We start from the raw sequence: 16181 nt of genomic DNA on the forward strand, positions 1-16181 counted from the left end.
GAAACATGACATAATACAGAACATTAATAGACAAGAACAGCTCAAGGACAGAACTACATCAATATTAAAAAAGGCACACGTAGCCTACATATCAATACATACACACAAACTATCTAGGTCAAATAGGGGAGAGGTGTTGTGCCTTGAGTTATTGCTGTATCTGTTTTTTAATCCAGGTTTGCTGTTCATTTGAGCAATATGAGATGTAACGGAGTTCCATGCAATAATGGCTCTATATAATACTGTACGCTTTCTTGAATTTGTTCTGGACCTGGGGACTGTGAAAAGACCCCTGGTGGCATGCCTGGTGGGGTAAGTGTGTGTGTGTGTGTGTGTGAGAGTGTGTGTGTGTGTCAGAGCTGTGTTTACATATTTTTTATTTTTATTTAACCTTTATTTAACTAGGCAAGTCAGTTAAGAACAAATTCTTATTTACAATGACGGCCTACCCTGGCGAAAGCCTAACGACGCTGGGCCAATTGTGCGCCGCCCTATGGTTTAAGTTGACCTCGCAAACAATTTGTGGATTTTTAACACATTAAGTGATGCAGTCAGTCTCTCCTCAACTCTTAGCCAAGAGAGACTGGCATGCATAGTATTTAACCACATGAGTAATCCTGCAGCTTGACAGAGACAAGGTGTTAAAACTACTGTACCACTACCACTAGAAGGCAGAGACGTAAATCACTCCCTACTTTCCCATTAAACACAACTTCATTATTCTTATTTACCAAAGATTTGTGTGAAAGGTTAGGATGCATAAGCACCTGTTGTGTGAAAGGTTAGGATGCATAAGCACCATTTCAAGCACCTGTTTATAAGTTACTTAATAACCACTTTTGAGAATTGTTTTGCATATTTCATTTCCATCCTAAAAAGGGATTACAACTGTCCCTCTAATTGACACGTAGACTGTCACAGGATTAATATTTAATGAAGTGAATGGAAATATCACATTTACATGAATTATTGGTGGTGTGTCCCTTGAGATGTGAAGGATAGACTGTGAGTGATGGGACTCTCAATAGCTTCTTCTATAAACCAGTCAGGCGATCACGCAAACACCACATGGATTTGAGCCTGGGTTGTTCGATTAGCCAACATCAAATACACATCAATCTCCTGGGCTTTATTCGCCAGTGAGGCGAGAGAAAAAACACCTGACACACTCTCCAGGAGAAACGCCAAAATTAACATGATTGCAGTCAAACTCAAGTGATGTGGAACTCAATACTGCGTCCAAAGTTCAAAGGTAGAAAGCAGAACACAGCTGCTTAATTCAAAGGGAGGGGTTAATGTCAGTCATTGAAGCCTGTCTAGAGGGTATACACTCAGAGGGAGATGCTATATGGACACGGTTGGTGACCAAATTGATGACGTACAGTATGTCGTGCAGCTGAGAGTCGAGTATGGAGACGAATGGATTCGGTTCAGTCAGTCGAGCTGCTGATGAGCCCTTCCCAGCTAGCTAGTTTATGCTGGCAACAACAGCAGCATGGCGCTAGTTAAAACTTGGAAAAGAAAGTGATGTTTATATCAGCGAAGTAGGCCTATTGGTCAACATCTGGATGTCACCGTGACATGTCAATTAGCTAACATATCGACAAGCCGGTGCGAATGACCACTACAACGGTGTTGTATCGAGGTAGTTGCCGTTGTGAGTTGCTACCCACTCGGCATTAGTTGAGTGGGAAGCAAGAAATACCTTGTAATATTGGTCGTAGCCATCTGGATGTCACCGTGACACAGCCTACTCAATGGCTAGAGTTTGTGCTGCAAGCCAGCCGCACAACAAAATGGGGCACGGTGTCCTTTGCTCCCACTTGCTGCAGTATACTGTATATCATGCCAGGGTGACCGCAATTTTCCTTGAAAATGTACAACTACGGCATTAACGTCTACATTTTTGTGAAACAAAAAAACAAACAATTACTCTGATAAATGGAACGATTCTGAACACTCCCCCAAGTCCCAACTTTGGCAGACAAGTTTCAAATTCTCAACGAAGTTTCTAGCCACAAACATAAACTAGCTAGCTGGGAAGGGCTCATCAGGACGACTGAATGAACCGAATTCGTTCATCTCCACTCAACTCTCGCAGTGCGACCATACTTCATCCATTGGGGCACCAGGCATGTCCATATGGCCTTTCCGATACTCAGGAGAGGGAGAGAACAAGGAAGTGTAAAATGTCAGCAAACAGCAGGATTGTGCTGCAAACCATGAGGCAGACATTTTAAGCATGAAAGCAGCATTATTTAATTTTCTCTTTACCCTGGGGAATTTCACACTCCGTAAAGAGGGAAACATCAGAGCATAGTAGCAGAGTCTGTGCTGCAAGAGAAGAGGAACAACTGCTGCGAGAGAAGGAAAAATAACTAGAATGAGAAGATATACTAGAATGAGAAGATATACAGTACCAATCAAAAGTTTGGACACACCTAATCATTCAAGGGTTTTAATTTATTTGTACTATTTTCTACATTGCAGAAGAATAGTGAAGACATCAAAACTATGAAATAACACGGAATCATGTAGTAACATAAAAGGGTTAAACAAATCAAAATATTTGTAATACTTGAGATTCTTCAAAGTAGCCAACCATGGCCTTGATGACAGCTTTGCACACTCTTGGCATTCTCTCAACCAGCTTCACCTGGAATGCTTATCCAACAGTCTTGCAAGGCACTTGCTTTTCCTTCACTCCGCGGTCTAATCACCCCAAACCATCTCATTTAGGTTGAGGTCGGGTGATTGTGGAGGCCAGTTCATCTGATGCAGCACTCTATCACTCTCCTTCTGGTTCAAATAGCTCTTTTACAACCTGGAGGTGTGTTGGGTCATTGTCCTGTTGAAAAACAAATGATAGTCCCACTAAGCGCAAACCAGATGGGATGTCGTATTGCTGTAGAATTCTGTGGTAGCCATGCTGGTTAAGTGTGCCTTGAATTCTAAATAAATCACAGACAGTGTCACCAGCAAAGCACCCGCACACCATCACACATCTTCCTCCACGCTTCACGGTGGGAACCACACATGCGGAGATCACCAGTTCACCTACTATGCGTCTCACAAAGACACGGTGGGTGGAACCAAAAATCAAAACATTTGGACTCATCAGACCAAAGGACAGATTTCCACCGGTCTAATGTCCATTGCTCGTGTTTCTTGGCCCAAGCAAGTCTCTTCTTATTATTGGTGTCCTTTAGTAGTGGTTTCTTGGCAGCAATTCGACCATGAAGGCCTGATTCATGCAGTACTCTCCGAACAGTTGATGTTGAGATGTGTCTGCTACTTGAACTCTGTGAAGCATTTTTTGGGCTGCAACTTATCCTCTGCAGCAGAGGTGATTAGAGCCAGTTTCATCATAGCGCTTGATGGTTCTTTAAATTTTCCGCATTGACTGACTTTCAAGTCTTAAAGAAATGATGGACTGTCATTTCTCTTTGCTTATTTGAGCTGTTCTTGCCATAATATGGACTGGGTCTTTTACCAAATAGGGCTATCTTCTGTATACCACCCCTTTCTTGTCACAACACAACTGATTGGCTAAAACGCATTAAGAAGGAAAGAAATTCCACAAATTAACTTTTAACAAGGCACACTTGTTGATTGAAATGCATTCCAGGTGAATAACTCATGAAGCTGGTTGAAAGAATTTTATATCTCAAATATAAAATATATTTTGATTTATTTAACACTTTTTTGGTTACTACATGATTCCATATGTGCCATTTCATAGTTTTGATGTCTTCACTATTATTCTACAATGTAGAAAATAGTAAAAATAAAGGAAAACCCTTGAATGAGTAGGTGTGTCCAAACTTTTGACTGGTACTGTAAGTGGTAGATAAATGGGTGGAGGAAGAGAAGGAGGAGGAGGACTTGACAGTGGTGGAATAATTTTTTTCTATATCATCGAAGGTGTTCTTGTTGGTAATCATTCGGCTGCATTTAAACATTAGTGGTTTTCACCCGATGCTCCGTGTCTCTCTTCCTATAAGTCCTGAGAGGCCACTGCAGCACAGCCAACCTTGTGAACACAGCAGCACCAGCAGCAGAAGCACCGCAACACCGTAAAAGGGACCATACTGTGTATTTGGAAGGTATTCAGACCCCTTGACTTTTTTCACATTTTGTTACATTACAGTCTTATTCTACAATTGATCACTTTTTTTCAGCAATCTACACACAATACACCATAATAACAAAGTGAAACAGTTTTTTAGAAATGTTTGCGAATGTATTAAAAAGAAAAAACAGAAATACCTTATTTACATAAGTATTCAGACTCGAAATTGAGCTCAGGTGCATCCTGTTTCCATTAGTCATCCTTCAGATGTTTCTACAACTTGATTGGAGTCCACCTGTGGTCAATTCAATTGATTGGACATGATTTGGAAAGGCACACACCTGTCTATATAAGGTCCTACAGTAGACAGTGCATGTCAGAGCAAAAACCAAGCCATGATGTCGAAGAAATTGTCCTCAGAGCTCCGAGACAGGATTGTGTCGAGGCACAGATCTGGGGAAGGGTACCAAAACAATTCTGCTGCATTGAAGGTCCCCAAGAACACAGTAGCCTCCATCATTCTTAAATGGAAGAAGTTTAGAACCACCAACAATCTTCCTAGAGGTGGCCGTCCGGCCAAACTGAGCAATCGGGGGAGAAGGGCCTTGGTCAGGGAGGTGACCAAGAACCGATGGATACTCTGACAGAGCTCTATATTTCCTCTGTGGAGATGGGAGAACCTTCCAGAAAGATAACCATCTCTGCAGCACTCCACCAATCAGGCCTGTATGGTAGAGTGGCCAGACGGAAACCACTCCTCAGTAAAAGGTGCATGAGAGCCAAAAGGCAGCTAAAGACTCTCAAACCATGAGAAACCAGATTTTCTGGTCTGATGTAACCAAGATTGGTGTTTGGCAGCATCATGCTGTGGGGATGTTTTTCAGCAGCAGGGACTGCTTAAATATTTTTCCTTTCCCATTCACCCTATTTTTTTAAATGTATTTAACCTTTATTTAACTAGGCAAGTCAAGCCAAACCAAACCCGGACGACGCTGGGCCAATTGTGCGCCGTCCTATGGGACTCCCAATCACGGCCGGATGTGATACAACCTGGATGGCACACATACACAATCCATGTCTCAATGCTTAAAAATCCTCAATTTACACTGATTGAAGTGGATTTAACAAGTGACATCAATAAGGGATCATAACATTCACCTGGATTCACCTGGTCAATCTATGTCATGGAAAGAGCAGGTGTTCCTAATGTTTTGTACGTTCACTGGAGTTGCTTACCAAGACGACATTGAAAGTTCCTGAGTGGGCTAGTTACAACTAACTTGACACAGCTTGAAGAATTAAAAAAATAATGTGCAAATATTGAACAATCCAGTTGTGCAAAGCTCTTAGAGGCTTACCCAGAAATACTCACAGCTGTAATTGCTGCCAAAGGCCATTCTAACATGTATTGACTCAGAGGTGTGAATAGATATGTAAAAGAGATATTTCTGTATTTCATTTTCAATCAATTTGACAAAATGTCAAAAACATGTTTTCACTTTCTCATTATGGGGTGAGACAAAACGAATGTAATCAATATTGAATTCAGGCTGAAACACAACAAAGTGGGTATGAATACACAATAAGGGGTATGAATACTTTCTTAAGGCACTGTATTTGCAAAGAGAATCCATGTGTTTACACAGCGGGAAATGCAGAAGAATTTTCTTTTTCGCTATTATGTAGCTTGTCATAAATTATGAATACAAACTTAAAATCACTGATTATCATGACAATTTAGCCCAGAGGGTGAAACTCCCGGACAACAGTTGTGAGTAGCTTCATTTGTCATTCCATATTCTCCATTTTACTTGGGACCTGTCCTGTTTTAGGATATATTGTTTGATATAGGATATATTGTTTGATACAGCATATATTGCTGATATGTCATTTCCACATTGAAGCACAAGTTTTTATTTGATTGAGTGCCAGGTTAAGCTATTTGATCTGAGAAACGTGCATGATGTAACATGTGTCTCATGACAGGCTACAGAAAACGCCACATACCCATTCTACCATAGGCTATAGGATACGTGATTTATGTTCGATCATTTTTTGACGAAACAATGATGGAACGCTGCAGCGGTGTGTCTCTCCAACAGCACCCTGAAGAGACGCGCCGGGCATGGACATGCTAAATATTTTGCGCCCCTGCCTTTAACAAAGAGGGCACTGTTTGTCACGGGGTGGTATCAACACTCACCTAAATAGCCCATATGCCACTGGGTGAGAGAGATTGTCATTGTTTTTTGGGAAGAATTATGTAAGGTGTTGTCTTGGTCAGTTTAGCTTGGAATTTGCTGCCCTCGTCAATCTGCCACACTAGGCGGTTGCCTAACCCTGCCTAATGGGCGGACCGGCCCTGTAGCTTGGTTCCATTAATTACAAGGAGGGCAGTGGTGAAAGCTGATACATAAAACAGCAGTTGTTCATTATAATGAGGAGAGGTAACTAGCTGTTGGCTTTGCGTCGCTGGATGCCCTGGAGCTCAGAGCTACAGAGTAGAAAGAATCATTAGGTTGAACCCAGACACAATGCTAATTAGAAGCCAGGCACAAACAGAATATGGAAGTGAAGCTCTGAAACGACAGGCTATAAATAGCCCCTATCTGAGCTGCTGCCACACTAACACATTAGCTTACCACACACATCTACTGTAACTCCCAGTCCTCTCTGCAGCACATGGGCTATACATTAGATTACTGGTGGAAAGAGGAGCTTTCAGCCCCCTATTGCTAGGAAATGTCTATAAGAATGAAAATCCTCAGCATAAGTAGACTCAGCTCCAAGGCAATGTTTTCTGGTGTTGGATGAGGTGAGTCCCCATCTTGCAATGTAAACCACATTGAAAACTCATGCAAATTAATAGTAGTACAGACAGGACAAACAGGCAAGACAGACATGCCTACACACATCTAATAGCATAGCGTACTGGGTTGACACTCACCTTCTTGGTGAAGTCCATGGCTCTGAGGATGGACAGGTTGAGAGTCTCCAGGGAGGCCAGTACACCCTCATAGTCACCCATGTGTTTGACAAAGTAGTCTGGAAGGAAAGGTGAAAGGACAGAGGTAAGAGGGGTACACACTAGAGCCCGACCGATATATCGGTTTACCAATATTATCAGCTGACATTGGCCTTTTACTGCTATATCAGTATCAGATGGTAATTCCACAATAACCGGTATTCAATAAATAGGATGAAGAAAATGGAATCTCAATCTTATCTGAACACTTGCTGCAGTTCTCATGATATGTCATTATTATCACAATGTATGAAATCAACATTTGAAGCATAGTTATTGGACAATTGCTGTTTTGGATGAGAATTTATGAGAATTCAGTGTGGAAAAATTACACTTTTTAATTTCCCCGATCTAAAATAGTATATCAGCAGATTTATCGGTAAGTTGTGTCCCCCCAAAAATCGGAATCATGTTGGACCCCAAAAAACATATAGGTCGGGCTCTAGTACACACAAATACACATGCATACAGGCGCACACACACACTTAGGGGACTACCGACTAGCCACGTGATTAATCAATTCTTCATTTGAATACTACAAAATCAGATATTCTACTGGGAAGTTTGGGATTATTGTGAAGCCAGAAAACTATACATGGCCTATACAATACATCCAAAGACACACACAAACACAAGTAAAGCTCACAAATACACACACAGATTAATCTGTTAATACTTACCACAGAGTTCCTTAGTGTCAACATTACTAACACACCACAGGTTAGTTAGGAGCAGCATAGGGAGAGAGAGAGAGAGGGAAGAGGCAGTGGGAGAATGCGGTAAGAAACAGGCAAGGCTGGCATGCAACACAATATGATCTATAACCATGTATATCTATATTGCTCCATCAGGGGGGAGCAGCAGGTCCACAATAATTTGACAAAACCCTAACTTAAATCAGAAGCGTATCTGTTCTCATGAATTCAGCTTCAGGTTACTAAATCTTTATTCATTTTGTATCTTATTATTCTTTGGCATTGAAGATGCTGCTATAAATCACTGATTAAAAATCTCTACAAAGGCGCAGTGTAGGAACCAGATTGATGAGGAGCAGGAATAAGGAGAACAGTTCATCTTTGCTTGCTGTGGTCTGGGCAGTCGATAAATCAGATTGGCATTAAATATTGTTAGGTTCTTATTTTTCAGAGTAAATAACTCACGGACACTAGAGAAGCTTAACCAAGTTTAATTATTCCCAAAGGGTTGACACAGCTGTATTCAGACATCACATTTCACACAAGCACTGATATTTAACCCTTTCTCCTAGTCTCCTCCTCCACACTGAACAGCCAATGCATCTCTGTTGCTAGACAGAACCTTAGTTATATCTGTTCTTCCTCACTTCATCTAACCTGACCTCTACCCCAAAGTGCTAACTCCTCCCCAACTCAAGGCTGTCATGGTTATTGATACCAGACTGTGTCTCTTCTCCTCCCAGAGGATCCCTGATGGCTAACAATAACATATCCTGACATAATGTAAACGTTATACATTACCCTCTCTCCCTCAGTGACATTGTTAGTTTCTAAGATCTCCACCCGTCTCCCCTACACATTCCAAAGCCATCTGACTCCTACAGATAACATTAACTTCTGATGTAACAACCATTCTCTATCATCCCTCAGATACCATACTTCTGATCTATCATCTCTCTAGTATAGCAATGTTCAAACTTTACCCAGAATCCAACAATATCAAATGCTTACATTGTAATTTAACGTTTTAAACAATTATCCCCCAACAGTAACTGGTTTTACTTCTGAGTAACGAAGGGAAAGAAAACCTTCGGATAAAATCTAAATATATATGACATAAAAAGCATTTATTCATGATTAAAGAGAAATTGAGCGGAAACAATCTTTTTTTCAATCAATATTCTAAAGAGAGAACGCATTTAGTGTCTGAAAATAACAAGGCTGATGACATGGACAGTCAGGATGTAAAATGCCAGCCGGAAGGACAGTGAAAGAAGGTGAAAGAGAAAAAGGAAGAGAGGGTGGAGATAAGAGGATGAGACCACAGGTAACACCAGAGCTGGAGGACGGTCCTTACTCTGCAATTCTTTCATCATCCTCTCTCTCTTCCCTGGTGTTTCATCTTTCTCTTCATCATTCTCTTTTTCACTTTTGAATTAAGAGGTGTCATCAACAAAGGCCTGTCAGCTAAAGGTCACACCAAATCATATCAAAAGATCTTGAAAAGGTGGATATGACATTTATGAGTGCAGATAAATTGTATACTTTGCAAGCAAACACATACACACACACCATCTCAGACCAGTGACATTTCCCCCTAAATGTAACACACTTTATTAGAACAGTCCTGATCATAACTAGAAAGCAGATTATGATCTACATATTGAAGATAATATGGATAGATAACACATACTATTTGAGATAGATCATGTAAAAACATAGTGCATACTGTCTGGGTTATTCAAAGGGTTCTCCTATGGGGACAGCCAAAGAACCCTTTTAAGTTCTAGATAGCACCTTTTTTTCTAAGAGTGACCCTCATCCACCCCATTCCACCCTACTACTGTCATCCCTGTCCTATTCCTTTTCCCCTCTCATCTCCTCTCCTCTCTGTTCCCTCCCCTCCTCCCTTCTGCTCCTTGCTAAGGCATTGTTCACGGCTGGCTGTGCTGGTTCATCATTTAATGAGAGGGAAGCGCTAGACCTGGCAAACAGGGACTTGAGCTCAGCAGCTGCACTCGTCTCCTCCCTTTTACATAATTCAATCTGAAATGTGATTAAAGACAATGCACACAGTGGAGCAGCATACCCTCCTGAGGCAGCCTGACACTGAGCGGGGGAGAAATGTGGCAAAATCCACACAGGCTGGGCTGGCCTACTAAACAGTACTGCATATATAATATATACACAGCCCTGTAGGATAGGTCCATTTGCTCACATATGCAGACACAAACACACACGCACATGCACACATGCACATTTAGCCCTTATGTTAGTGAATAGGCTCCTAGCATGAAAAGAGGGACATAAAGGTCCTGGGATGTCTCAGCTATGGACAAAAGTAGACCGAAACTAGAGGATGACTTGTGATCGTTTCATATATCTCAATGCTATCTCCTCCCTTCGCTCCAGACCCAAATGGTCAGGTCAATACCTCTGCTTCAGCAGTGTGATGATGCTCTCACCTTGTGTTATCTGAGTCAATGGAGTGAAACAGATTCTCCAGCTCCTCCTCATTCAGCGTTCCGTCAGAGAAGAATGCCTGGAACTCGTCCAGAGACAGCTTTCCATCATCTGCAGGAGGAGAGGAGGAGAAGAGGAGAGGTGGAGACATCCATCAGGTTAACAGCGGATATAAACCATGCAGCTACACACCATGATCACCGTCATTACCACTGGGCTCATTGTGATAATATGTATACACACAGTGATCAATGAACATGGTCTTTATCATGATATCATCATCGTCATTATCACCGGAATCATTACCAACAATGTCATAATAGCCATAATCATCATCGCCATAATAATGATAATCATCATCATCGTCATCTTCCTCCTCCGCATTGTGATCTATCACAATCACCCTGCAGTCTTCCATCAATGCTGAACCATTATAGATTATGGTAAAGAATTTACACAATGCTCTGGGCATTTGCAAGCTGTAAGATCAACAAAGTGAAAATCATTTGAGAGGCCACCACTTGCAGAGCTTTTGTTACAGACCGGTCAGCTCTCTGCGGATCAGTAATTATTGATTCCAGAATGATGTACAGTACTGCTACAAGGGCTGGCTCCTGATCCATCAGGCTCCCACTGAGCCACTCTAGACCCAGTGAGAGGCCCTACACCCAAGATCAGAACTAGAACCAGACTAAGACCCCAGAACCAGGCCAGGTCCTAGCCCTCAAACTTAGCCCTCGGGCCCAGCCCCAGGAACCAGACTCCAGGCCCAGCCCCAGCCAGTAGGACTCCAGTCAGCATTATTTGGACTACAGGAGTCTGTGGAGCCATGCTGTGGCCTGGCGCACCACGTGAATGAGAAACCACTGTGTTTGCCCTTGAAGCTGTTCAACTGGACTTTTGGCTATTGGAGCCATTGTAGGCTCTAAACTCCAGTGTATGAAAATGACTACCGTGCAAGCCAAAATAAAGAGAGTGTTTTTCGTTATTGCCACCCAACAGAACTATTGGGACATTTAAAGGGAAAAGCTTTTGAATGTGGTCCTTTGAATTAAAACTGGCCCTCATTCTTGGCTGCAGCAGCACGTTCCCCTCTCTCTTTCTCCCTCCATCTCTCTCTCATCATCTGTCTATTTCTGCCCTCCTCTCTATCCTATTGATATCCCTCCCCTGTTCTTTCTCTTCTCTCTACCTTCATCGTTGCTCTTTCTGTCCCCCTCTCTCTCCTCTCTCCACGGTCACTGTCATTTATCTCTTATTTGTGCCTGAGAGACAGGCATAGGCACTTAAGAGCTGAGTGAACTGCTGGAACAGAGGGTGAGGATGGATACAGAGGAGAAACATCTTTCTACTAAACACAGGCTCATCTCCACCTCTCTTCTGTGTCCCCCTGTCTTACCCTGTTTCCATATGAGGCAGTAGAGTCTCAGAACAGCACAACTGCACCAGCAGTTAATTAAACACTGACCCACTTTTACCGCAGTACTCCCACTAAGGAATACCATGCGCATGAATAAGCACGCCAGCCCAGCCCTATCTTCTCCAAATTAGAGTGTGCTGGAGGATATGGCCTGGAGGATATGGCCACTACTGCAGCTCAGTGGGTACAGTGGGATATGGGCTGGACATCAGGTTCTGATGTGGGCAGATCTCTGGTTCCAGTGTTATCTCTGTTCACCAACGGGAAAGGGAAGAACATTCTCTGTGTTCCAGGCTGATAGGTGGACTATAACTCATACAGTATGCAAGCATCAGGATCTGATAAAGACACAGTATAAACCCCAAGCTGCCTGAAAAGCTCTGCTCAGATGGTCACGTTTTTCCGATAGAGCCCAGATTAGATTCAAAGCAATGAAAAGACCTCATAGCCAGTGGTGTTATTTTGTAATAAAATGTGATGTGCGTGTGGGGAGGAAGTGAGGGGAGGAAGTGAGGACAGACAGGGGTACATCAGACAGATGGGAACGGTTCAGCTAATGTGTCTGAGTGGGCAGACGGCAATACAGATGACACTATGCAGACCTCGCTGCTACAGATAAAAGGGATGCAATTAGCACTTTTACTTCCAGCAGGGTCTCACATCCTGCACTCTTCTAAGAATAAGAACAGACATAGACTCTGTATTTAATTTCTATCCTTCATCATAATTTGTTGGGGTGCTGGGCTTCCAGGTTGTCGTGGCAACCAGACTCCGTGTGCATCTCTCCCCTTTTCCTCTGTTCTCCATCTTCCTCATTTCTAATGACCCAATCCAGGAAAAGGGTGTAGAGACCCATTTCCAGTGACCCATCTTATCTCTCTTTACAATTCCTTTTTTTGTACTAGACTAATAAAGGACCTTTTTACAGCTTTTATCTCCTGCCTGAGATGGTCTGTGCCAGTGATCCATCAGTTCAGAACAGGAGAATAGCCCCCTGCCAAGCAAGATTACCACACACAGGAATATCTTCTCCTGATGGATTGACAGGACATTTCATTAGAGAAAAAGTTGTGGTTGGGAGTGTCTGAAAGTGAAGGTGTGTGTGTGTGTGTGTGTGTGTGACAGATGAATCAATGGTAGCTAAGATGGGGAGAGGTCTGTCCATGATAAAGTGCTACTCTGCTTTCTTGACATCACAATCAACAAAACAAGTCCTACAGGTTTTATCACACCTGGACTACTGCCCAGTTATATGGTGAAGTGCCACAAAGCAGGACATCGGCAAATTACAGTTAGAACAGTGCAGTACAGCTGGCCCTTAAAATGTACACCGAAGGCTAATATCAATAACACGCATGTCAATCTCTCCTGACTCAAAGAAGAGAAGAGATTGACTGCATCACTACTTGTCTTTGTGTGAGGTGTTGACATGTTGAAAGCAGCGAGCTGTCTGTTCAAACGACTAGCACACAGCTCAGACACCCATAACTTACCCCACAAGAGCTGACACCAGGGGTCTCTTCACAGTCCAGAACAGACGCTGGGAAATGCACAGTACTACATAGAGCCACAACTACATGGAACTCTTCCACATTAAGTAACTTACATCTTAAAACAACGCGGACTCACACACACACTAACACATTGACTCTACACACCCACACATTGTAATATTGTACATTTGTAATAGAGTTATAATGTAACAATGTATTGTATAATGTATTGTTACGATGTAGGCCGTTGTTTTGTTGTGATAATTGTCTCATTCGTGTTTAGAGCCCAGAACGAGTAGCTGCTACAATGGGGATCTTAATAAATACATACAGAGAGAGTCTGAAAATGATAGCGTGTGTGCACGCACAACGAGGATCGGCCCCACACAGAGCCAGGGCCGGTCCCAGAGACCGGTTTTGGCTGATATATGAGGAACACAAGTGGCTCTCACAAGGCTGTCAGCTTTCCTTATTGCCGTCCATCAAATCAGCACAGCCAAACCTGCCCTGTCTGCCACGATAAAGAAACACAACAAACTCCTCACAGGACAGATGCTCACCAACAGATGTTACCACATAAAATAATTTAGCGTAGGTGTGAAGCATACATCAACATACTGTATCATTAGTGGTTTTATGAAGCGGTGATACTGCAGACTCCTACAGTACAGAGCTTGGTAGAGACAGAGATTGAGTTATCTATAGTATAAGTCCCATGTCTCCTCTGAGTGGCTACCATCTGTCATGATGGGAACAGGGGAGGGAGCGCAACCCTCATTACTGCATCCCATCCCTACCCTGCATCATTATGATCTGCAGCATCACTGACAGGATCAATTCATTAACAATAACCCAATATTATTCAGATGTAATCTACACTACTCCTGCTACATGGTCTCAGAGGGGCCTTTATGAGGCTGTGGTGAACGGATTAAACTGAACACCTCTGAACAGTAGCCCACAGCATAGGCAACCTGCCAATAGAAGCCGAGCACACACAGCACTCCCAACCAATCGGATCCTAATATACTTACTAAGAAGTCAAACCAATCTTATCGCAACATACAAAATCAGTCACCCCCAAAATCATAACAAAGGACACTGTGCTCAGACTACCAATGGGAAATTTAGCATGATCAAAGATAATAATCCAGTACATTAAGACTTTTTATGGAGATATGATGGGTGAAGAAGCTTTAATAAATGATCACCATTTCCTCTTATTCAGCGGCTAAGAGCTGATTGAAATGGCACTGACTTTCATGTAATCATCATCAATCAAGTAGATCAACAATAGTCACTGCCCAGTACAAATTGTGCATGTGTGCACACACGCAGCGTATGTGTGTACGTGCATGCAAATATCCATAATGCTGTTTTAAGTACCGTAAATTCCGGACTATAAGCCGCAACTTTTTTCCCAGGCTTTGAACCTCGCGGCTTAAACAATGACGCGGCTAATATATGGATTTTTCCCGCTTTCAATTTTTTTTTCTCCAAAAAACACATTCTGTGATGTGCTCAGTTTTTTGGCGGCATGAAGCTTTCATTAGACCAATGAAATTGCCGAACGGGTTAAGGTCAAACAACTTTTTTGTTTACTGTTTAGATTAAATCGAGCGCTCTCAAACTTCCATCATTCTGATTACGGTAGTCATTTTGTCACCCTCATCATGGCAAAGACACGGAGAAATGCATATGATGCAGCTTTCAAGTTGAAGGCGATTGATCTGGCTGTTGGAAAAGGAAATAGAACTGCTGCACGGGAGCTTGGTCTTAATGAGTCGATGATAAGACGTTGGAAACAGCAGCATGAGGAATTGACTCAGTGCTAAAAGACAACTAAAGCTTACTGCTAATTTTTTATTTTTGTTACAAGCCGTGTTTCGTTAAAGCCTATTTATTTTTGTTACAAGCCGTGTTTCGTTAAAGCCTGTGTAAAGTTCATTTGTTTCAATGTACCGGTAGGCACCTGCGGCTTATAGACATGTGCGGCTTATTTATGTTCAAAATAATATTTTTTTTAAAATTCAGTGGGTGCGGCTTATATTCAGGTGCGCTTAATAGTCCGGAAATTACGGTAATTATGCTTTATAGTCAAAAATAGCAATGTGTCAAGTTGATTAAGATTCATGCAGCGATGGGAGAAGGGCTCTGATTGTTCTTAACACCATTCCATGGTCAGGGGAGATTTCATTTTCACGAATGATGTCTCATGGTCATTATGGTCAGTTATAATGTCTCATGGTCAATAATGTGGCTTTACAGTGCATTCGGAAAATATTCAGACCCCTTCACTTTTTCCACATATTGTTACGTTACAGCCTTATTCTAAAATTGATTAAATTGTTTGGTTTTTTTCACTCATCAATCTACACACAATACCCCATAATGACAAAGTAAAAACAGGTTTTTAAAATGTTTTCCTCCAGACATGACGCTTGGCATTCAGGCCAAAGAGTTCAATCTTGGTTTCATCAGACCAGAGAATCTTGTTTCTCATGGTATGAGAGACTTTTAGGTGCCTTTTGGAAGACTCCAAGCGGGCTGTCATGTGCCTTTTACTGAGGAATGGCTTCAGTCTGGCTTCCACTCTACCATACAGGCCTGATTGGTGCAGTGCTGCAGAGATGGTTGTCCTTCTGGAAGGTTCTCCCATCTCCACAGAGGAACTCTGGAGCTCTGTCAGAGTGACCATCGCGTTCTTGGTCACCTCCCTGACCAAGGCCCTTCTCCCCCAATTGCTCAGTTTGTCCGGGCGTCCAGCTCTAGGAAGAGTCTTGGTGGTTCCAAACTTCTTCCATTTAATAATGATGGAAGCCACTGTGATCTTGGGGACCTTCAATGCTGCAGAAATGTTTTGGTACCCTTCCCCAGATCTGTGCCTTGACACAATCCTGTCTTGGAGCTCTACGGACAATTCCTTCGACCTCATGGCTTGGTTTTTGTTCTGACATACACTGACAACTGTGGGACCTTATATAGACAGGTGTGTGCCTTTCCAAATCATGTC

At 42.4% G+C, this 16181-nt stretch overlaps 1 protein-coding gene across 2 annotated transcripts in view; it reads right to left on the minus strand.

Moving 5' to 3' along the window:
- Window positions 1–16181, minus strand: part of necab2 (N-terminal EF-hand calcium binding protein 2) — a 117281-nt gene that overhangs the window by 64870 nt on the left and 36230 nt on the right. For both annotated transcript variants that reach the window (XM_029696347.1, XM_029696346.1), the window contains exons 3-5: window positions 10258–10366; window positions 7778–7803; window positions 7020–7117 (exon numbers count right to left, since the gene is read on the minus strand). In XM_029696347.1, coding sequence (XP_029552207.1) covers window positions 7020–7117; window positions 7778–7803; window positions 10258–10366 — 233 coding nt within the window. The remainder of the gene's footprint in view (window positions 1–7019; window positions 7118–7777; window positions 7804–10257; window positions 10367–16181) is intronic.

The sequence above is a fragment of the Salmo trutta genome, chromosome 17 (genome assembly GCF_901001165.1).
Source record: "Salmo trutta chromosome 17, fSalTru1.1, whole genome shotgun sequence".
In the NCBI taxonomy this organism is placed as follows: Eukaryota; Metazoa; Chordata; class Actinopteri; order Salmoniformes; family Salmonidae; genus Salmo; species Salmo trutta.